We start from the raw sequence: 24959 nt of genomic DNA on the forward strand, positions 1-24959 counted from the left end.
GCCCCGCGCCCGGGAGCGGAGGAGAGTAAATACAACAGGAGCGCAAAATGGCGGAACCGCCGAGCCTAATGCAAGGCACCCCCGCCGCCGTCTCGGAGAAAGAATCGTTTGGCAAACTGCAAGCCCCATCCCGGGACCCGCCGGGTCCTCTGTCCGCCAAGAAGATCCGGACTGAGGAGAAGAAGGCGCCGCGTAGACTGAACGGAGAAGGAGCGAGCAGCGGTAACAGCAGGCAGCTGCAGTCTCCCGCCGCACCTTCGCCTCAGAGCTATGGCAGCCCTGGGTCTTGGAGCTTTGCCGCTCTGTCCGCTGCCCCCTCCCCGTCGTCTGCTCGGAGCAATTTCTCCTTCTCCGCTGGCACGGCCGTCCCCTCCTCTGTCTCTGCTTCCTCCTCTCAGCCGGTGCCGCGCAAACTGCTGGTGCCTCCTACGCTGCTACACGCTCAGCCTCACCATCTCCTGGTGCCCGCCGCCGCCGCCTCGGCCAGCGCCAAGCCGCGCAGACCCAAGGAGAAGCGAGAGAAGGAAAGAAGGAGGCACGGTCTCGGCGGCGCGGGCGAAGCTGGCGGGGCCTCCCGCGAGGAGAACGGGGAGATGAAGGCGCTGCCGCGAGGTGGGTGCCGAAGCCGGCAGGGGGGAGGGGAGGGCGCCCGGGGTCCCAGGCACGAGCTCGCGCCCGCGGGGCGCGGGCTGGGGGCGTGCGGGGGCCGCGTGCGCCAGCCGGGAGCGGGCGGGGGGCTTCCCGTTCACTGCAGGCTGTTTTGCGGTCCCCGTGGGGACAGGAAATGGAGCCTGTAATTTCGGTCGCAGAGTGGGGAATGGCCGAAACTCATTTTCTGTATCGTTTTTGCCTGCTAGTTAATGCGCGGCAGGGTTTGTAGAACTCGATCTAGAGGACCCGCCTGGGTGTGTTTGGCTATGGAGGGAGATTTGAGGGAACGGGATCGGGAAAGGTTTAGTCTTGTAAAAGATGTACTTGATTATTAGACCGTTTAGACATGGTCACGAATTTATATTTGTGACACTGGCTCCCAACGCCAGAAAATCCTATCAAGAAAAGGGGTGTGGAGAGCATTGGCGTCAGCTGGAAGCTACCAGAGGCCTGAGCTTTTCATCCCTATTAGGGAAATGAGGTAGTGTGCAGGGCCTGGAGTGTGCTGTTTCATAAGGTACCCTCCCTCCACACTCCTCTCCCTTGAGTATTTTGAGTGGTCCTGTTTGAAATACCACCCTTCAAAAAGAATTTTCAGCCATATTCTTTTTTTTTTTCCCTTTCTTGCAGCAAGTGATAAAATCAAGAACATTGACTTTTTTTTGGCCAGACCATATACTTGGCTGCAGAATGTTTTAGCATCAGAGAATGGCAGATTCTTTACTCTTTATTTTTTTTTTTAAATTTATTTTTAAATGGAGGATAATTGCTTTACGCTCTTGTGAGAAAGGCACATTCTTAAGCAGTCTTTGCAGACAGGACTACACTGTCTTCTTTTAAAATGTAGGCTAAGCATATATAATTTTCAGAAAGTATTTTTGTAAAATAGTCCCGTTTAGCCATTTCATGCACAATGTTTTGAGAGTGGTACACGTGGAGACTGGTTGAAAATTAGGTTTTTATGTGATCAAAAGCTGAAAGCATGTAATGATCTTTATTATAAATGTACATTGGTACACGGTATTGTCAAAGTATGTTTTAGGAAAAAAATGAAATGTCAAGCACTTTTAACATTACTAATCTAATGGTACCTTAGATCATGAAAAGTTCTCTGTATTTTTTCACAGTTTTACAAAATGCTGCACATGAGTATGTAACAACAGTGTTACGTCGATGGTCTGCCTGTAGTACATTTTTGATATCTCAGCATAGCCATCAGGTACTCTGGCACAAGATAAAGGATCTCACAGCTTTGGAGAGTTTTGTTTCTAGAAAAGGGGTTTTGAGGATGGGATTTATACTACTTTTAGTCTGAGATTTTAGGTGATTTTTGTTTTAAAGCAATTTTGTTTGAATAATTATGTTTAAAAGTTGAAAGTGCCTGGAAGTCCGCGTTTACAGCTCAATATTAGTCTTACTTGTAATGTGTAAACAGTGTAATTGCACTTCTAAGTTTTTTGAGGAAGTGAATATGGATATGACATGGAATGGCTGAAAATAAATAAGCATTCTTTAATAATTCTGATTCAAAAAATGGAGCACATAAATCACTTTTAAAGTGAAATGGCTGTTAAAGAAAATGTTTTCTAATCTTAAATTGCATTTAGAATCCTCTGTTGAAGGCTATAGCTTACATTGTTAAGCCTGAATATAAGCAATGATAGCTTTTACATTAAGATGTTTTTTCATGATTTATAGGTTTTTTGAGTAGTGACTAGATAGTAACACTATGGTAAAATTTTCTTCTCTTTCTTGGATGGAAATGCTGTTTTTATAGAGAAAAAACTAAGTCAGTGAGGAGGATTGCTTTTAGTGTCTTGATGGTAAATTTCATGATGAAAATCTGATCGAGCCCCCAAACTCCATTAAACAATTAAGCTCCTGTATTTATTAGTAGAATTTTTTTTTTATAAGTTTTCAGTCAGAACTGCTGCATTTTCACATTGGCTACCATTCCAGCAGAAGTTATTTGGATTAAATGAAAGTGTGTGTATGTGTGTGTGTGAAAAGTAGGGCATTTTAATGTTACTTGAGTCAGAAGCATGATTTTTTTTTAAACCCTTTATAAAAGATGGGTCAGTCCAGATTGAGGACATATCCGTTGACAGCATATCTGAAAGTTAAAAGTGATGGACAGGGGGATTATAAAAATTTACCAGTCTAGGTCCATTAAGTATGAGGACTGATGCCTCACACACCTAAAAACTCTGAGGCCATCTTGTCATAGTGCTGGAGCTGACTTGCATGATAGCCTGAGTCATCAAGTAAAAGTTAAATTTCTTTCTTATAAAAAGTGGAAAACATCGTAGATTTTTAAAACTATGAATAACCAAGTTTTGCTGTATAAAGACGTAATCTACTAAAGAGGTCACAGCCCATTTTCCTGTAAGACTGAATAAATTATTAACTGATAAGTGTAGAAGATAAAAATGAATATTTGCTGGTGTCCGCCATTTAACTTATAGCAAAAAATAGAACAGGCATATTACTAGATAGTAAGCTGCTTTAACTGAATCTGGTAACCAATAAAACTTGTATTAATTTTCTGATTTTTGTTAGCATTTTTGCTTTGCCTTTATTAACTTACTTCCTTAAGAATGACCTTGCAAAGGATCCCAAGACAAAATCAGGGCATTTCACTAATTTTTTGCCTTGAAAGTGTAGTTACAGAATTTAATGAAAATAGAGGCTTTCCTTAGAATTGAATAATTTGATATATGTAAATATCAGTGATTTTAAAGGGATAGATGTTCAAAGATTTTTCAAACTAGGCTTTTTCTTTATCTTTCTAATACTCTTATTCTGCAATTTTAGATTAAATTCAGGTTAAGAGTATTCTTATATACTCTTAACCTGAATTATTCTGACCAAATATTTGTCACTGGTGAGATAGTAGTTTACTGTGATTTTTATTTTATCGTGTAACCTTTTGTTTTCCATACTTTGTTTTTTCATTTGCTAAGGTTTGTCTCTCTCTGCCCTCTAGCAGCTCTATAAAATGCTTCTCAGTACAATTTTCCACATGGTCAAATCTGTCAGATAAACTTAGCAGTTCCATTTATTCCTGTAGTCATCCCTTCTATAGCTGTCTTTCTTCCCGCTTTATTCTGGTTTGTTCTGTGTTTAAGCCTGCCTCAAAGCTGTCATCTTGGGACATTCTGGGAGTTTGTTTCACTTTTGTTGAGTCCTTTTTTCCTGGATCCCATGCCTTCCTTTTGGTTTGTTCCTTCATTTTGGCTTGGGAAGGTTTATTTCTACCCTCACACTTGACGGTTGGACTGTTGAGAGATTTCTGTATTGGAAATTATTTTCCCTTAAAAGTTTGGAAGTGTTACCTTATTGCCTGGCTTCCAGTATTGACGTTGAGAACTTTGATCTCCAAACAGCTGTCATCTGTTCTATTTGGGAGATTTCAATCCTTTAACCAAGTTTTAAAATTTCAGATGTCTTTTTTTAAAAAAATGTTTTATGAACTCTTCTCTGTCCGTATTATAGCATTTTATTTCTTTTTCACAGGTACAGCATCTTCTGTTACCTCTTCAAGGATATGAATTACAGTTTCTTTGGCATGTTCTTCCATGCCTTGCATTGTATCTGCTTCCTCTAACTTTTTTTTCTGTTTGTTTTGGTCTCTTTCTTTTTGCTCAGAGCTTTCTTCAGATCTGTATGATCCTTAGCAGTCCTGTATAATCAGGAGAATGATTGAAAGCTCACTGGGCACGCATGAGCATGTGTGAGTGCCCAGTCACTAAGTCCTGTCTGACTCTTTGCAACCCATAGACTGTGTAGCCCCCCAGGCTTCTCTGTCCATGGGATTTTCCAGGCAAGAATACTGGAGTGAGTTGCCATTTGCTCCTACAGGGGTTCTTCCCGATCCAGGGATTGAATCTGTGTCTCTAGCATTCGCAGGCAGAATTTTTTTTACTGTTGAGCCACCTGGGAAGCCCTCTCATAGCTTAGTGACTAATGAACTCCCTTGTTTTTTATCTTTTCTTTGTCTGTTTTCCTCTAGGTGGTGGGTAAGAAGGCTTTTTCAGTTTCTTCCTTCATTTTTCTGTTCATCTATATAAATGGGATAATGGAGAGAGGAGAGGATTGGCAGAAGTAATGAGTTTTGATGTTAGGGTTCTAATGCCGGATATGAGAAGAAAGCTACAAATCTCACTGATTTATAAATTTTCAGTTTATCTGCTTGTTTTCATACCAGCATGTCATTTTTCCCTTTTTCTGTGTGTGGCATCCCTGAGACTGGAGCCACACTCTTTATTCAGTTTTGCGGAATACCTCTCATTCCCTTAGGAGTGTGTGTGTGAGGGGGAGAGGGGCGTGTGGAGAGGTGGGAGGGTGAGGCAGTATGGTTCTGTCATCTTGCCTCTCCCAGCACCTCAAATTTCTAAGCCTTTCTGAGGTACTGTGGTGTAAACAGAGTTGTTTCTTATTATTTCTTTCTATAGGGATTTGTATTAACCTTCTTTCATTATGCCAGGTCATTTATTCCACCATCGGCTTTCTATCTTTGTAAGTTGTATTTCAGGTTACAATTATAATTTCACATAGTTATATTAAAAATGGAATTTATATTTTAGAATTTTTTTTTCTTCCCTTTATCGTTAGGGTCTGTTTTTCAAGAAAAGATCTTAAATTTTAGCCTTAATTTTGATTTGTGCCTATTTGTGGGACACTAGTGAAATGACTTAATCTTTTTGAGCTCATACTCTTCTGTTACTATAGATATTCCTTTTCACAGTGTGAAATTACATGAACCTGGCATATTGTAGGCATTTATAGGGATGTTAGTCCCTAACTCTTCTTTCCTATAGAAGACATTGGAGACATTTAGTTTCACTTAATTCATGGGTAGGTATAACCTATATAGTTTTCCCATTGGTATCCAGGTTTCTGAGAATTTTTGGTATTAGTATGAGCCGTACTAACTTGTTCAAAGAAGTTTATATTTCAGAAGTTTATATTACAGTTAACAGTAACTCATTCATTTTTCACCATCCTCAAATGAATTAAAAATTTCAAATTATGGAGAAGGCAATGGCACTCCACTCCAGTACTCTTACCTGGAAAATCCCATGGATGGAGGGGCCTGGTGGGCTACAGTCCATGGGGTCGCTAAGAGTCAGACACGACTGAGCGACTTCACTTTCACTTTTCACTTTCATGCATTAGAGAAGGAAATGGTAACCCACTCCAGTGTTTTTGCCTGGAGAATCCCAGGGATGGGGGAGCCTGGTGGGCTGCGATCTATGGGGCTGCACAGAGTCGGACATGACTGAAGCGACTTAGCAGCAACAGCAGCAAGATAGCTAGATTAAATACAGGTTCACCAGTGTAATTTAAATTCCAAATAAACAAACACATTTCTATCAAAAAAAAATTTCAAATTACAGATAAACTATATAAATAGGATATTGAAAAAATAGTACTTGGTTTTAGAGTAAATCAAGATTGCCAGGAGAAATATCAATAACCTCAGATATGCAGATGACACCACCCTTATGGCAGAAAGCAAAGAAGAACTAAAGAGCCTCTTGATAAAAGTGAAACAGGGGAGTGAAAAAGTTGGTTTAAAACTCAACATTCAGAAAACTAAGATCATGGCATCTGGTCCCATCACTTCATGGCAAATAGATGGGGAAACAATGGAAACAATGAGAGACTGTTTTTGGGGGCTCCAAAATCATTGCAGATGGTGACTGCAGCCATGAAATTAAAGACGTTTACTCCTTGGAAGAAAAGCTATGACCAACTTGGTATATTAAAAAGCAGAGACATTACTTTGCCAACAAAGGTCTGTCTAGTCAAAGCTATGGTTTTTCCAGTAGTCATGTATGGATGTGAGAGTTGGACTATAAAGAAAGCTGAGCACCGAAGAATTGATGCTTTTGAACTGTGGTATTGGAGGAGACTTTTGAGAGTCCCTTGGACTGCAAGGAGATCCAACCAGTCCATCCTAAAGGAGATCAGTCCTGAATATTCATTGGAAGGACTGATGCTGAAGCTGAAACTCCAATACTTTGGCCCCTTGATGTGAAGAACGGATTTGTTGGAAAAGACCCTGATGCTGGGAAAGATTGAAGGCAGGAGGAGAAGGGGATGACAGAGGATGAGATGGTTGGATGGTGTCACCGACTCAATGGACATGAGTTTGAGTAAGCTCTGGGAGTTGGTGATGGACAGGGAGGCCTGGCTTGCTGCAGTCCATGGAGTTGCAAAGAGTCAGACATGACTGAGCGACTGAGCTACAGTAAAAAGAATTCTGATGAAATAATTGTGGCTTCTGTAAAATTTTTGTGTGTGTGTCATTAAGGAGAATTAATAATAAAAGTACATTCTTACCAACAAAAGTAATTTTTTATTTCTTTAAACATTATTTTAAATACTTTAAACTTTATACATATTATTTTTTTGAATTGTAGGTTGAAAATATTTAACTTTTTATCATGAAAAAATTTAATACTAAGGAAACCAGAGCCATATGTCTTCTGGGTCTATCCATCATCCTGTTTTCAACAGTTACCAACAATTTACAATTCATGCTTTGTTACTTCTCCTCTACTTCTGTTTGTTTTTTGCTCAAGTATTTTAAAGCATATGCTGAATATATATCATTGACCCCCAGATAATTAGCATTGAATTTTCTTTTCATTATAGAATAATGCTTGTAAAATTTCAACAATTCAGTATATATATTGGTACTTTAAAGAGGGGCTTCCTAGGTGGTGCTAGTGGTAAAGAATCTGCCTGCCAATGCAGGAGTCCTAAGAGATGTGGATTGGATCTCTGGGTCAGGAAGATACTGTGGAGTAGGAAATGGCAAGCCACTCCAGTATTCTTGCCTGGAAAATTCCATAGGCACAGGAGCCTGGCGGATTACAGTCCCTGGGGCTGCAAAGAGTTGGACATGACTGAGTGACTTAACAAATACTTTAAAGACTGCAGTTTTCTTCCACTCCCAAACTATCAGAAACAGTATTTCAGTATCTCCTGAAATAAATAAGCTTATGTATTTTTTAGATTCTTTTTCAAAAATTATTTTTCAAAATGCTAGTAAAATACACAGAACATGAAATTAACATTCTTTTTTCTAAATTAATAATTTAATTTTTGGAGGCTAATTACTTTACAATATTGTATTGGTTTTGCCATACGTTGACATGAATCTGCCACGGGGGTACACGTGTTCCCCATCCTGAACCCCCCTCCCATGTCCCTCCCCATACCATCCCTCTGAGTCATCCCAGTGCACCAGCCCCGAGCATCCTGTATCCTGCATCGAACCTGGACTGGCGGTTTGTTTCACATATGATATTCTACATGTTTCAGTGCCGTTCTCCCAAACCATCCCGCCCTCGCCCTCTCCCACGGAGTCCAGAAGACTGTTCTATACATCTGTGTCTCATTTGCTGTCTTGCATACAAGAGTTTTAGTCATACTTAAGTGTATAGTTTACTGCATTAAGTACACTCAAATTGTTATACAACTACCACCACTGCACCAGCCATTTTCAGAACTTTTTTCTTCTTGCCAAATTGAAACTCCATACCCTTTAAAGAATTACTCCTCTTTCTCTTCCCCACTGCTCACCCCAGCCCCAGCCCACCACCATTCTACTTTGTGTCTGTCTGAATGTGATAACTCTTAAGTACCTCGTATGAGTGGAATCGAAGTATTTGTCCTTTTGTGACAGACTTACTTCATTTAGCATAATGTCTTCAGAGTTCATCCATGTTGCAGCATGTGTCAGAATTTCCTTTCTGAAGGCTGAGTAATATTCCATTATATGTATATAACACATTGGGTTTATGCATTCATTCTTTGATAGATGCCTGAGTTCTTCTGTTTTTTTGGCTATAATGAATAATGCTGCTATGAGCAGGGTGTACAGATACCCAATTGAATCTCTGCTTTCAATTCTTTTGGGTGTATACCTCAGAAGTAGAATTGTTGAATGCTATAATAATTTTATTATTATTATTGTTACATTTATATTTGCCCATAAGTATTTTTTATATCAGTCGCACCATTTTACATTTTCATCAGCAGTCCCCAGATGTTAGGTTAGGTTTGTTGTTTTATTGTTGTTATTTTTAAGGTTAACTCTGTAGTATCTGAAAACTAAATAAGTAAGAAAACAAACTCCAATAACAGCTAATTGATGTAGATACTTGCAAAGTCAGTGTGCATTCAACCACATCAGTATAGGGGGAAAAAAAAAATGAGGGGTTTGGTGGGAGAAAGAAAAGGCTTTTACTGAGTGCTTATCGGGTACCATGGTGTTAGCTTAATATTTTTCCATTAATACTTGGAGATTTGTTTATCTTTTTCAGAATTGCATAGCTAATGTGTGAAGAATTTGAATCAACCCTGTCTCTGCTAAGATCTGAGCCTACTTTTTTACACAGTTAACTTGATTTTTTTTCCTTTTAGACTGTGATAACAGGAAGAGAGTAAAGATGAACTTTATTTTTACAAATTATTTTTCCCCTAACTTTTTATTATGAAAAAATTTAGAATTCAGAGAAGTTGAAAGAACAACATGATGATATTGTATAGATTTTCCTTACTGCGTTCCTTCTGTTAATATTTTATCATATATTTTCACTGAATCATTTGAAACTGAATTGTAGACATCATGACACTACATTCTTAAATATTCCAGCCCTCATGTCCTACAATTAACTACATAACCATAATAATAGAACAGTTAAGAAACTTAATATAGCCAGTCCATTTACAAATTCTTCCAATTTCCCTCAAACCCCTCATTGTACTGAAACATTTTCTGTTTTCTTTTTTTAATCTAAAATTATTCTGGTTACTTTTTTATATGATAAGTTGACTTTTTGAAAATACTAGTTTAAGATATTTGTTATAGATTTTTCTATTTTTATGATTTTTAAAGAGTTGCTTTATTGTGGTAGTATTGAATTTGTTCCTTTGTATTTCTTATAAACTGAAAGTGAGGTTTACAGGCATGATTGATTTCAGATTAAATAGATTTGGTAAGAATATTTCACAGATGTGCTTCGTATTGTAGCCCATCAGGAGGCCTGCAATATTCAGATTTTGCTGTAAGTAATCATGTTACATTTAATCACTTGGTTGAGATGACCAGTGTCACCATTTTAATCGTTTATTTTTCACCTTGTATTTAGTTTATAATCTGTGGGGTGAAACTTTGCAAATACTTACTTTGCCAATTGTCTTTTACCTAATGACTTTAGTATTACTTCATGATCCCTGCTTGAATTAGCCATTTCAGTTCAGTTCAGTCTCTCAGTCGTGTCCAATTCTTTGTGATCCCATGAACTGCAACACGCCAGGCCTCCCTGTCCATCACCATCTCCCGGAGTTTACCCAAACTGATGTCCATTGAGTCGGTGATGCCATCCAACCATCTCATCCTCTGTTGTCCCCTTCTCCTCCTGCCCTCAGTCTTTCCCAGCATCAGGGTCTTTTCAAAGGAGTCAGCTCTTCACATCAGGTGGCTAAAATATTGGAGTTTTCAGCTTCAGCCTCAGCTTCCAATGAACACCCAGGACTGATCTCCTTTAGATGGACTGGTCGGATCTCCTTGCAGTCCAGGGGACTCTCAAGAGTCTTCTCCAATACCACAGTTCAAAAGCATCAATTCTTTGGCACTCAGCTTTCTTTATAGTCCAACTCTCACATCCATACACGACTACTGGAAAAACCATAGCCTTGACTAGATGGACCTTTGTTGACAAAGTAATGTCTCTGCTTTTCAATATGCTATCTAGGTTGGTCATAACTTTCCTTCCAAGGAGCAAGCGTCTTTTAATTTCATGGCTCAGGTCACCATTTGCAGTGATTTTGGAGCCCTAAAAAATAAAGTCAGTCACTGTTTCCACTGTTTCCCCATCTATTTGCCATGAAGTGATGGGACCGGATGCCATTTTCCTAGTTTTCTGAATGTTGAGCTTTAAGCCAACTTTTTCACTCTCCTCTTTCACTTTCATCAAGAGGCTCTTTAGTTCCTCTTCACTCTCTGCCATAAGGGTGGTGTCATCTGCATATCTGAGGTTATTGATATTTCTCCTGGCAATTTGATTCCAGCTTGTGCTTCATCCAGCCCAGTGTTTCTCATGATGTACTCTGCATAAAAGTTAAATAAGCAGTGTGACAATATACAGCCTTGACATACTCCTTTTCCTATTTGGAATCAGTCTGTTGTTCCATGTCCAGTTCTAACTGTTGCTTCCTGACCTGCATACAGGTTTCTCAAGAGGCAGGCCAGGTGGTCTGGTATTCCCATCTCTTTCAGAATTTTCCACAGTTTGTGGTGATCCACACAGTCAAAGGCTTTGGCATAGTCAATAAAGCAGAAATAGATGTTTTTCTGGAACTCTTTTGCTTTTTCAGTGATCCAGTGGATGTTGGCAATTTGATCTCTGGTTCCTCTGCCTTTTCTAAAACCAGCTTGAACATCTGGAAGTTCACGGTTCACGTATTGCTGAAGCCTGGCTTGGAGAATTTTGAGCATTACTTTACTAGCATGTGAGATGAGTGCAATTGTGTGGTAGTTTGAGCATTCTTTGGCATTGCCTTTCTTTGGGATTGGAATGAAAACTGACTTTTTCCAGTCCTGTGGCCACTGTTGAGTTTTCCAAATTTGCTGGCATATTGAGTGCAGCACTTTCACAGCATCATCTTTTAGGATTTGAAATAGCTCAACTGGAATTCCATCACCTCCACTAGCTTTGTTCGTAGTGATGCTTTCTAAGGCCCACTTGATTTCACATTCCAGGATGTGTGGCTCTAGGTGAGTGATCACACCATTGTGAATATCTGGGTTGTGAGATCTTTTTTGTACAGTTCTTCTGTGTATTCTTGTCACCTCTTCTTAATATCTTCTGCTTCTGTGCGGTCCATACCATTTCTGTCCTTTATTGAGCCCATCTTTGCATGAAAAGTTCCCTTGGTATGTCTTATTTTCTTGAAGAGATCTGTAGTCTTTCCCATTCTATTGTTTTCCTCTATTTTTTAGCCATTTCATTGGGGGTTAAAATGATGCCAAACTATTTCTAAATAAAAAATAAATTAGTTTTGGGGGTGGTAAATTCAGAGTAAATTGCTACTCTTATATTTAGGTTAAAATTTGGCTGTCTATTTTTATATACTTTGGGTGCTTTGTGTGCCAAGGTAAATACTGTAAATCCGTCGATATGAATAGAATCTTATGGTAAATACCTTTCTTGAATTCTTAATTCATAATAGTTTAAATTTTGGAAAACTGCTTTCAGAATGCTTTTATTTAAATATTGATTGTTATCATCTGGTTACTGTAATTGATAATCTGTTACAGTATTGGTAAATGAACCAAAAATAAACAGCCCCTATTGACTTTATAAAAATTATTTTTTAAATTATGAAAGTTTGATAACACATTTACAGGAAACTTGGAACATACAGAACAAAGTTACATATAGTTCCAATATATATTACAATATTTTTAAGTAGACAAATAAAGATTTTTAGTCGGAGTTTCAATATCAGACTCTCCAAAGGTAATAGATATGAATAGAAAAGTAGAAGGATATAGTAAAAGCACTGGGACCCAATTCAACATAATTAAGATGTATAGAATTTTCACACAACAGCAGGATACAAATTCTATTCAAGTTCCCATTGACTGTAAACCAGGAGACACTGGAACATATCCAGGGACATAAAGCAAGGTGCAAATATTTCATGGTCTAAAGGTATTGATATCATACAGAGCCTGCTTCTCATATCACTGTGGAATTATGTTAGAAATCAGTATCAAAAGATATTTGAAATAAACCCACATTTTTCCAGCAATGTGACATTTACCCAGAGAGATCTTTGACTTAGCTATTGAAAAAAACCTCAGTAAAGTTAAAAGACCAAAAACCACAGTGGGTGATTATAAAAATGAAAGCATTTAAATGTGAAATTAACACCAAAGATGCTTAAAAAACCCATGTGTTTGGAAATTAAATGTCCACCTTTAAATGATGTCTGTATCTAAGAAGCCATAACAAAGAAAATCAGAAAATGTTTGTAACAGGATAAAAATGAAAAGAGTTTTATCAGCATTTGTTGCATGCAGCTGAAGCTGCTCAATGCAACTAAATAAAATGTGGAAACTTGGTCAAGTTATGAGAACAAAATAATGGACAGTAGCATAAAAAGTTGTGAAATTTGAACAAAATCTGGAGTTTAGTCAGTAATACTATATACATCTTAGTTTCCTATTTTCCAGATGCACATTTGAGTTATCTTGGAATTTTCTGAAAAATAACAAATGCCCCGGTGGTGGTGGTGCTTTTTTTCTCTAAAGCTCCAGATGTGATTTCTAATGAACAACTCTACTTAAAGGCAATTAGACTATGATGAGTGTAGTTTGTTTGCCTTTTTCCTTTTTATATTTAGTGCTTGCATTTCATTTAGTTTATGTTTTCCAATTTCTCTGTCTTTTTTGTTCTTTTCAAGCCTTTATCAAGTATAGTAGAAAAGCCTTGTTTTTTTAAACATAATAACTGTAACATTAATAGGGTTAAATATATATATTTCAAAATTATAATCTCTATTCCATTATGTCCTCTTTGGGTTAATATGAATTGAGTATATGCCTATATGAGTTCCTGTTTATTAATTTGATTATGTTAGTTCCTTCACAACAGCTATTGTTTTAGCCATTTTATGATCTTTGCCTTGTATCTGATTAAAGAAAGTAAATAGTACTTTTTCATTAAGAAATTACTTTTATCTGTCCTCTTCGCAGTGTAAATTTCAGTAGCTGTTCTTGTCAGCTTTTTTAAAGAACAGATATATATATTTTCTTTACATATTATTTAATTCAGAGCCACTTTGTCTGCTTTGACATGTGAAGTAATATTCTGGAAAGCGCATGTCCTTGATTTATTTTCTGGCATAATTTGCTGATGAACTTTATATCTTAAGGGAATAAATAGCATTTTTCAGTTTTCTCTTTTGAGGATAATGAAAATATCAGAATTAATAAATTCTGTCTGCCTTTTTTGAGACAGACTGCAAGCTGATGCAATGCGTACTTAGGTGCAATTTGAGCTAGAATATAAACTTCTTGAGTACAGAAACAACAGTAATAAGGACAAGAGTTACCATTTATAGAACTATACTTAGCAACTTAGAACTATACTGTACTCTCCAGGCAAGAGCACTAGAGTGGGATGCCATTGCCTTCTCCATACTATACTTTACATAGATTTAAATTTTACATTTTTAGAGTTTAGTTAGATAGTAACCTTTTGAAAGTGCTTTATGGAAGCTCAGAGTAAGTAACTTGCTGAGGAATATAAAATAGGTCTTTAGATAGTTTGACTTCAAAGATGTAGCTCTAAACTACTGTGTAAACTGTGTTTATGTTTTCAATATCTCCTTGATCCAGAATTGTACTTTGCATTGTTGAGATAGTTTGCCAAGTAAATGAACTGGGTTTTGATGAAAAATTGTTTAAGTAGGAGGATAATATATTCAAATTGGTATTTTAGGGACATTAATTTGGTAGCATTGTATAGGATGGGTCAGCTGGGAAAATTAGAGTCAGGAATATTTGAGACAATTGTAGTAGAGAATTGAAGTGACTTTAGTGGTAAAATGATTGATACTCCTGGACATGAAAAGGCAAAAAAAAGTTTAAGAGGGAATGTGTGATAGGACATCATGGTTTTCAAATATATAGCAGGATTTACATGTTGTTATATGGTTTCAGATGAAGAGAATGAGCATTTATTGAAAAATGTTGGGTACCCCTGTAACAGAACTGGTCCACAAAGATGAATGTGAGTTTAAGATGCAGGCAAGTACCCTGTTAGAGTTCTGTTATCAGATGCATCTCAAATTAGTAGTGAGTCCATGAATAAGGTTTAAAAATGTTGTTACGCAGATTGGAGAGTTTGTCCAGTTAGCATGTGTGTGCTTTTGTATATGTACATGGAGGGCTTTTTCTGTGAGGAGTAAATAATCTAAGATCGTTAGATCTCAGGTAACCAGCTGTCCAGTTTTGAAAAGGCTTCTGAAGACCCCAAGATTAGACATGGTCCCTTTACCTTTACTCTGGTCCTCAGTTTAACCATTTACGTTCCATTTGTCCTTCCCCTTTTAGCCTCCCCTGCCATTTTCCTTATCTCTGCTGTAGCCGTTTTAACATTTGCTTTAGTTTTTACAGTTATCTTTTTTACTTAATGTAAAACCGTTTTACAGTAATCTCTCTGGCTTTGTTCATGACCCTGTTAGTTTTCTAGTGTCTCTTGTTGGCACTCCTCAAATTTTAGCTTAGTCCAGAGTTTTAGATCTGTGTATTCAGTTGTCTCCTTCACATCACCACTATTAGATGTTCCATAGAACTAACTGTAAGAGTAATATGTTCACACCTCAGTTTTTTTCCTTACCCACATTTGTCTTTCTGTGTATGCACCTTATCTTAATGCTCAAGTTTGAAAACTTGATTCTGCACTTCTCCTTTATCAGACTTGAAGATAAGTCTTTTCACTTCTAGCCACTCTTTCACATCTATCTACTTTTACTCCTTCCTTTCTATTAGAATTAGTTGAAGGCTAATTAATCTCAAACCTAATTAGCTCTAACCTAAATTATTGTATAACTCCTTCCGCATTGGGTTCTGTACCTCACATCTATGATATTTGAATTCATTCTTCATTCTACAGCCTAAGTTATAACTAGGGATCTAAATGCGTGTTTGATCATGTCACTTTCTTGTTTATAAGATAATGTTAAAATTCTTTAAAATGTCTTCTAAGGTTCTGGATAATTTATATTCTCATTTAATCTTTAGCTTCTGCTCTGTGCTCCTTGCTGCCTAGAACTTTCTCCATCCATTATCCTTCCATCCCTAGTTCCACACTTCTACTCCACATACTCATCTTTTCAGACTCAACTTGAAAGAGATGCCTTTGCTACTCTAAACCACATTAGGTTTCCTTGCTGTCTCTTCTCATGTCTCTTTGCATCCTGTCCTGAGTTTCTTCACTTTTTTTTTTTTTAATTTTTATTGGAGTATAGTTGGTTTACAGTTTGGTGTTAATTTCAGGTATATGTGAATCTGTTTTACGTATATCCACTTTTTTAGATTTTTTTTCCCATATAGACCATTAAGAGAGGTATTGAATAGAGTGCCCTGTGCTCTACAGTCGGTCCTCATTAGTTTTCTGTTTTACATATAGCAGTGTGTGCCTGTCAGTCCATTTTCCAATGTATTCCTCCCCCTACCCCACTTACCTCCTAATAACCATAAGTTTGTTTTCTGTAATTGTATTTCTGTTTCTGTTTTGTAGGTAAGTTCATTTGTAGCCTTTAGATTCTACATTAAGCAGTATCATGTATTTGTTTTTCTCTGTCTGACTTCACTTACTGTGATAATCTCTAGATCTATCCATGATGCTGCAAATGGCATTCTTTCATTTTTTTTAATGGATGAATAATACTCCATTGTATATATGTACCATGTCTTCTTTATCCATTCCTCTTTTGATGCACATTTAAATGTTGCTTCCATGTCCTGGCTACTGTGAACACTGTGGTGCTTGCATCTTTTCAGATTTGCAAATTACGGTTTTCTCCCAATATATGCCCAGGAGTGGGATTGCTGGATCCTGTGGTAGCCCTATTTTTAGCTTTTTGAGGAACCTCCATACTATCCTCCGTACTGCTTGTATCGCTCTACATTCCCACCAACAGTGTAGGAGGGTTCCCTTTTCTCCAGACCCTCTCCAGTGTTTATTGTTTTTAGATTTTTTAGTGATGGACATTCTGACCAATGTGAGGTAATATTAATACTTCATTGCAGTTTTGATTTGCATTTCTGTAATAGTGACGTTGAGCATCTTTTCATATGCTTTTTAATCATCTGTATGTCTTATCTGGAGAAATGTCTGTTTGGACCTTTTGTCCATTTTTTTTTTTTATTGGATTGTTTCTTTTCGTGATACTGAGCTGCCTGGGATGTTTGTGTGTTTTGGAGATTAATCCCCTTGTCAGTTACTTCATTTGCAAATATTTTTTTTTTCCCATTCTGAGGGTTGTGTTTTCAGTTTCTTGTTTAATTGTCTTCTTCACTGGACTGTAAGCTCTCTGGAATCTGGGGCTGTGATTATCTTGTTTCAGGTCAGGCCTTCAACCTCTGGGTACTCTGTAATTTGGGAAATGAATGAGTTGCACTACATTTCAGCGGTTTTTGCCTGCTCAGAAGAGATGTCTGATTGTAGTTTAGGAAAGTTTTCGCAGGTTATTTCAAATGTGAAAACAGCAGAAAAGTGATAATGAGATGAGAAGTTGACGAGCAGCTCGCCAACAATGGGTAGGTTGTCAGATGAGCACAAGAGACAGGTATTGGTGGCGTGAGAAACAGAAAAGATGAACTGTGTGGGTGATACTGATTTAATGTTGGACTAACCTTGAATGATCACAATTACCATATTATAACAAAATTGTAATTAGAAAAGATAAATGCACCCTTATGTTCATAGAAGCACTATTTACAATAGCTAAGGATTGGAAACAACCTAAATGTCCATCAGCAGATGATTAGATAAAGAAGATATGGTATGTAACTACAATGGAATATTACTCAGCCATTAGAAAGAACGAAATAATGCCATTTGCAGCAACATGGGTGGACGTAAGGATTATACTAAGTGAAGTTAATCTGAAAGACAAATAGCATATGATGTCATTTATATGTGGAATCTAACATATGACACAAATGAATATCTCCCAAAGAGAAACAGACTTACAGACAGAGAACAGACTTGTGGTTGCCAGGGGGAAGGGATGAGTTTGGGATTAGCAGAAACAGACTGTTCTGTGCGAGATGGATAAACAAGGTCCTGCTGTATAGCACAGGAAACTAACTATATTCAGTATTCTGTGATTAGACCATAATGGGAAAGAATATGAAAATATATATACATATATATAAAATTGAGTCTCTTTGCTGTACACAAAGTACAGCAACAGTAGTTGTGAAATTAACACAACACTGTAGAGCAACTCCACTTCAGTTAAGAAAAAAAGTTCCCTGTTGCCACTCAGTACTCTCCCACTTCTTCCAGTCTGGGACTGATCTGTTTTATGTTCCAATGATTTTGCCTTTTCCAGAATGTCATTTAAATTGAACTATCTAATTTTTTCATATTTGGCTTTTTTCACTTAGTATATTCCTTTTGAGGTGTTCCATTAATCTATTCAATCTTTTCTGTTTCTAGCAGTCCTTTGAATGGATACACTGCACTTTGTTTTTCCATTTGCCAGTTGATGGACATTTGGATTATTCCTGGTTTTTGATAATTATGAATAAGCCTGCTGTAAACATTCACATACAAATCTTGGAATGGGCATATGTTTCCTTTCTCTTCAGTAAATACCTAGAAGTAGACTTTCTGGTTGTGTGGCTAAGTGCAGGTGTCCCAGGTGGTACAGTGCTGAAGAATCCACCTGTCAGTGCAGGAAACACAAGAGACACAAGTTGGATCCTCAGGTCAAGAAAATCCCCTGGAAAAGGAAAGGGAAACCCACTCCAGTATTCTTGCCTGGGAAATCCCATGGACAGAAGAGCCTGGTGGGTGACAGTCCATGGGATCTCAAAGAGTCAGACACGACTGAGCATACACACACATGGCTCGGTGTATGTTTGACTTCATAAGGAACTGTCAGACTTTTGTAAAGTGGTTGTACCATTCATTTTTCATTCCCACAGCCCATTGCTATTGTCAGTTTACTAAATTTTAGTCATCCTGGTGGACATGTGGTAGTGTTTCATTGTGGTTTTAATTTGCAATTCCTGATGACTCGTGATGTTGAACATCTTTTCATGTGCTTATTTTCCATCCCTATCTCTTTTTGGTGCACTGTCTGTTCAAATTGTCTGTTATTGGGTGTTCTCTTCTTACTGAATTGTGAAAGTTCTCTATGTATTCTGTGAACAAGTTCTTTATGAGATATGTATTTTTGCAAATGTGTTCTCCAGTTCTGTGGCTTTTCATTCTCTTAACACTGTCCTTTACACTTTTTCACAGCAAAACATGATAGTTTTGATGAGGTTCACTTTATAATTTATTTCTTTTATATTTGTGCTTTTTGTGTCTTAACTAAGGGAGCTTTGCCTAACCCAAGGTCATCCAGGTTTTCTCCTGTGTTTTCTTTTAGATACTTTATAATTTCAGGTTTTACATTTGGGTCTGTGATGCAATTGAAAAATTTTTGTATGTGAGGTTTGGATCGGATCAAGGTTCCTTTACTCTTATCTTTCCTTTTTGAATAACTAGAGAATTATTTTGTTAAGAATCCTTCTCCCTCCCACCCTAATCTCATAGAGATTTTAATCAAATAAGGGCAAATTGTAATTATTACAGAACTACCTTTATACTTAAAAGCTACATGTGGGAACTTCCCTGGTGTCCAGTGGCTGAGTCTGCACTGCCAATGCAGGGGTCTCGGGTTCAATCCCTGCTTAGGGAACTAGGTAGATCCCACATGCTGTTGCAACTAAGACCCAGAGCAGCCAAGTAATTTTTTTTTAAAGATATATGTGTATTTTTACCTATTATATTCTTTTCTGTCTCTGTAAAATTTTTTGATAGTTAATACAGTCTATGAGTTTTCTTGTATTTTGCTTTATTTTGGGGAGTTTTTTCCAGATTATTACTGGTATATATAGAAAACTTGATTTTCCTACATGTACTTGATAACTGGGTATATAGTTTTGGAGCAGTGAAAGGTTATCAACTATTTATAATTAGGAACAGATTGAATTACAATAGGATTGCTTTGTAATGTTCAGAATGATTTCATTGTGGTACATCAAGCATTGTGTTTGTCTTTAAATCTGAGATCTCTAGTAATAGATTATAACTCTTCAGCTTAAACATTTTTAGTATTTATATGCTATGGCAGGTGTTAAGAAAAATGACTAAATCAGTAACACATAATCTCTGCCTTCAAGTAGCTTAAACTCTCTATCAGGGTACTAGAAAAAGTAATTATAGAATTTAGTACAATAAGTTAAATACCACAAGACATATGAAAAGTAATGGTGGTACCTAGTGGGAGTGGGGGCAGGCAGATATTAAGAAAGGGAGAGAAGATGCAGGAGGGAGGGAGGGATGTTTGAGAGAAACTTCGAAAGACAAAGTGGTAGGATTTCAATAAAGAGAAAAAGAAGCTCTAGGTAGAGCATTATATGAAGTATAATGTTTATGGAGCTCTGTAGGCAAACTGAACTATGCAGTGTCACAGATACTGAAGCAGGAGATAATTTCTAGATGTTTGGTTCTCTTCATAGCTTTGACATTGTATACTGCTAAGCGTCTTTATATCCTAGCCCTTCATCTTGGATTTTAAAATATCAGTGTGTTTGTATGATATTCTGCCTCAGCATTTCTGTGAAGCCAGTGCATGTCTTGTATATACGTAATTTACTGAATTCTCTTGACCATAAGATTTTGTGAAGGCTGCAGTAGCTATTGCTGTGTAACAAACCTAAAACTTGCAGACTTAAAAGAACAGTTGTTTTAGTGAGTCTAATGATGTTGTGGGTTAGGAATTCAGCAGGATTGCCTACTTTTATTACCTTCAGGGCTGACTGGGGTTGTTTAGTTGTATTTATTTGGTACTTACTCATCTGGTGAATCCAAGATGATTTAGTAATGTACCTGTTGCTTTGTGAGGGATAATGAGATGCTGAGCTGGGCCCCCTCTCTTGTCCTCTCAGAGCCATTTTACATGATCTTCTCTGCATCAGGATAGTAGGATTTTTACGTGGCAGAAAGAGACCAAGACACCTGGGTAGAAACAGCAAGCTTTTCTAGCATAGCTTTGAAAGTCTGAAACAGTTCCACCCTGTGTACTTATAAGGACCTTAATAGATAAATTTGTTTTGTAAAATTTTATTTAGAGGATATCCTACATTGAACTGAAATACATAAAATACCTATAGGACAGTATTTACTGGTATTAGCTAACTGTGTAACTTAAAAAATTTAGAACCTTAATTGGTTGATTGTATGAAAAAATATAATTAGAGCAGTTGTTCCCACATGTTATTACATTAACCAGAAAGAACTATAGAATTTACTATTTGCATTATAGAGTATAATTTTTATTAAATGATTGTATAATGTTGACTTAAGAGGTCTAGAATGTCCCAGGTTCTGTGTGTCACATTTTATATGACAGCTGTAGTATAAGATTCAGTGACTAGAGTGATTTAATTCTGTCACCTAGGTACCAATTATAATATCTCACTACTTCATATCTTTGTTTTACAATATATTGGAAAAAAGAAGTGACTGTACTGCTTTAGAAGCAAATTTTTCCTGCTAGGTCATTGAAGAAACCTTGACCTGAATTTTTTTTTTTTTTAATGGAAGAAAAGGAGGCCCAAATTTCTTTTCCATGGTATGCCTGGCTTGGCTTTCATGTAGGTATATAAGTATTTATTTTTCTTTCCTGTTATTTTTCTTTTGGTGTTCTTGGGACTGCTGTTGCTATACTAATTTGTCATTCTGTGTATGCTACACAGAATGTAGCATACATTCTGTGGTAAAGAACCCGCCTGCCAGTGCAGAGACAGAAGAGGGACGGGTTTGATCCCTGGGTTGGGAAGATCCCCTAGAGGAAGGCATGGCAACCACTCTGGTATTCTAGAGAATACCAGAATTCTCCGGTGCCTGGGGAATCCAATGGACAGAGGAGCTTGGCGGGCTATAATCCTAGGGTCGCAAAGAGTCAGACACAACTGAAGTGACTTAACACACACACACACACGCATGTTACTAGATGCTTCCCTAATAAAATTCCACTATTTGCCTTTAATAATAATGGCTAAATTTATCAAGTGCCTTTAATATACTGGGCATAGTGTTGGAAATAAGCACATGTTGCCTTTAATTCTTCCAAAAGCAGTCTAAAAGATAAGTGCTGTTACCTTTGACAGATGAGAATGCTGTGACAACACAATTCAGTAGTTTGTTTTATATGCCTTGGTCAGTTGGTGGTAGAGCTGGCATTTGAACTTAATATGTCTAACGGCAAAGCCTGAGCCGTTTTGACTGTATAGCAGACCACTCTGTTTGAGGTTTCAGTTTCTGCAGTTTCAGTTACTTGTGGTCAACCACCGTCTGAAAATGTTAAATGGAAAATTCCAGAAATAAACAATTGATAAGTTTTAATTGTGTGCTGTTCTGAGTAGTGTGATGAAATCTTGCAGCATCCTGCTGCATCCCTCCTAGATGGTGAATCATGCTTTTGTCCAGCATATCCACACACCACACTCACTACCCACCTGTTAGTCACTTAGCAGCCGTCTCATTTATCAGATCTACTCTTGTGGTATCACGGTACTTGTGTTCAAGTAGCCCTTATTTTACTTAACAATGGCCCCAAAGTATAAGAGTAGTGAGCTGGCAATTCACATGCTCTCTCGCTAATTTATAAATTAAACTTCATTGTAGATATGTATGTACATATAGGAAAAACATCGTATACATAGAGTTCAGTACTATCTGTGATTTCAGGTATCCAACTGGTTTTGTACCACAGCCCCCAGGATATGGGGAGACTACTGTATGATAATCTGTTTGAAGTTTCTTAATCCCCTCCTGAAGGAGACGTAAGAATTGTAGTTTGAACTTCCTCTTAATATCTTCATGTAGAAACATTTTTTGCATTATTGTACAAAACATAGGATGTTGTTACTGTATAAGTCATTGTACTAAATATTTTCCCTTTATGGAAAAAAAAAAGAAACATAGAATTAAGGAATACCAGAAAAGGAGGAGTCTTCAGAGATCAGTTTTTATTGCCCCTGATTATGTAAGAAGCAGCAGAAGCTCCACAGCTCTCCCTCAGTTCAGCAGTTCACAAGTCCCTGTGTTCTTAGTTGACTGGATCTGCGTGTTTCTTTCAAATCTCAGAATTTTTAACATATCAGTGTTTACAGTTACACCCATAAGGACAGTTCACCCTGATTTCAGGAATTTCCCTCAGTGTGGACGGGTCAACAACTCTAGAGGAGTCAGGTGTTTAAATACCATCTGCCTCATGTCTGTCAGATCTCAGTCATCCCTTAATCAGGAAGGAAAAGTTTTCTTCTTTTCCTTCCAAGTTTCTGAAGCCTATTTATACATTTCTTGCCTTATCATACAACTCTATCTACTGGGGAAGACGATGCAGAAGAGCTAGAACCAGTGCTTTTATATGTGCAGGTTTAAGTACCAAAAAAACATTTGTGGTAAATAATTCTGTTTATATTTATTGCTTTTTATAAAATAGTGTATGTACATTCTTATATTACATCATTGTTTCTCTAATTTATCCTCTACTGCTTTCTTACGTGGATTCAACAAGCATTTACTGCTTGCTGTACCCTTGGTCCAGTTGGGGGGGGATGCAAAGAGGAAAACTGTATATATTACTTGTTTTTATTAGAATATTTATAATTTAATTGGAGAGATAATTAGCTGTAATGTAAATGACACTCTGCATTTGTTATTCATCTTGTTTATTTCTTTTTCTGCATATTGACCTTTTTTTTTGGTCTTCTGTGACTGCTGATCCTTTAGATGCTTATTACTAGTAACTTGTTTCTATTTACTTGAACCGTTTTCTTCTTTTGCCCACTGGAAACTTCATTCATATTGAACATTGTTTGTATGCAAAACATTTCTAGGTTCTGTAGAAGATAACAAAGATGAGTAACATGTGATAACTACAAAAAAGTTTATAATCCAGCAGGGCAGATGGAGTAGCTACATAGTCAGAATTTGAATCATAAGACAGAGAGGCAGTGATAATTTTTATTAATAGTTGTGGGGATCTAGGAGGGCTTAATCAAAGAAGCTGAATTTCACCTAGATCTTACAGGACATATAGGATTTTTAGGCAGAGATGGAATGGGCGAAGACATTCCAGCTAAATGGTATTAGCAAAAATATTAGAGTAAGACATTTGAATAATAATGAATCAGACATTCTGGAATCTTGCATGTGGTTGAGTAGTAGAATAAGTTATTAAAAGATAAAATGAGCTTTGACTAAGGTTCTGGAATGCCATAGATTGGAAATTTTCTTTTTTTGGTAGGATTTGTTTGTTTAAAGCAGAAGAGAGTGACAAGTGAAATTAGTGAAAAACTAATTTCAAAGAATATTTGGCCACTCTGTGCTAAGTGGATTGGTGGAGTGAAAAGAAACTCTAGGTAGGAAGATCACTTTTTTCAGAAGGTAATGAATCAGTGTTTGTGGTAGCTATGGAAAGGGAAGAAAGATAGACATATTTTAATAGAAAAATAGACTGAACTGAGCAGGTGACATAATGTTAAGGGGAAATGGAAGAAGGACACGTTATAAAGGTTTCTGAGAATTTTTTGAATTTGAATGTTGGAGGATGTTGTGCCATTAGTATAAAGAGAGAATTAAAAGAGGTTAAGCTTTACTTATATGAGAAAGATGATAATTTTGTTGTTAAGTATTTTTTATAGAGATGAAGGCGTGAGGGGCTTGGTAGAAGAGTTGGATTGAGATTAATTTGGAGTTTCTTTACCTAAAGTTATAGTTTAAATTATAGGATTACATTTTAGAGGAAACACAGAGAACCAAGAGAGGAAACATGCCTAGGATAGACCCTAGGGGAATGTGCAGATTTGGGATGGTGAATTGTGAATTAGTGAGTTAGTGAATTAGGATAGTTCAGTTTCACTGAAACTTCAGTAGAATTTTTGAGGAAGAGGTTAATAATGTCTGTTGCAGTAAGGGCTAAGGAAAAAGGGCTGAGAAGACACTGGATTCTGTGGTCTTGATTGACTTTGTTGGGGAGAGGGTGTGATAAATGTCTTCTTTCCCATCCCACTGTATGTACAGTATTTTCTCTTTATTGTATCCTTTTTCTTTCCATTTATGTTCTTATAATTTTTGTAATTTACTTTCCCTTCTGCTTCCCCCCTTCAATTCTGTATCATTTCTCTTCTGCTTCCTGCTTCTCAGATCTTATTTCCAGCTATACTTATCCCTGGGTGGGGAATGGTCATAGGGGAGGAGATGACAGTTACTGCTCAGACCAGTCAATCTTGTGGACTGCATTATTGCACTGTGAATTATGGCACATATTAAAAGCAAATAAAACATTACATGAAGCTTGTTTGAGGTTTGTGCTACAAGAATGTATTGTGGCTGATAGCTTTAGCATGAATTTCTCCCAGCATTTCATAAGAACTACTCTGGTGTATTTTTATGACTTTTCTATTAAAAGAAAAAAACAAA

General features: G+C 37.2%; 1 protein-coding gene across 1 annotated transcript in view; it reads left to right on the forward strand.

Annotated features, from left to right (window-relative positions):
* Window positions 1-6: 6 nt before the first annotated feature.
* The window catches only part of RSBN1L (round spermatid basic protein 1 like), an 88493-nt gene continuing 63540 nt past the window's right edge, over window positions 7-24959 (forward strand). Inside the window, exon 1 of the mRNA XM_070369673.1 lies at window positions 7-612. Coding sequence (XP_070225774.1) covers window positions 48-612 — 565 coding nt within the window. The 5' untranslated portion in view covers window positions 7-47. The remainder of the gene's footprint in view (window positions 613-24959) is intronic.

The sequence above is a fragment of the Bos mutus genome, chromosome 4 (assembly GCF_027580195.1).
Source record: "Bos mutus isolate GX-2022 chromosome 4, NWIPB_WYAK_1.1, whole genome shotgun sequence".
Classification (NCBI taxonomy): domain Eukaryota; kingdom Metazoa; phylum Chordata; class Mammalia; order Artiodactyla; family Bovidae; genus Bos; species Bos mutus.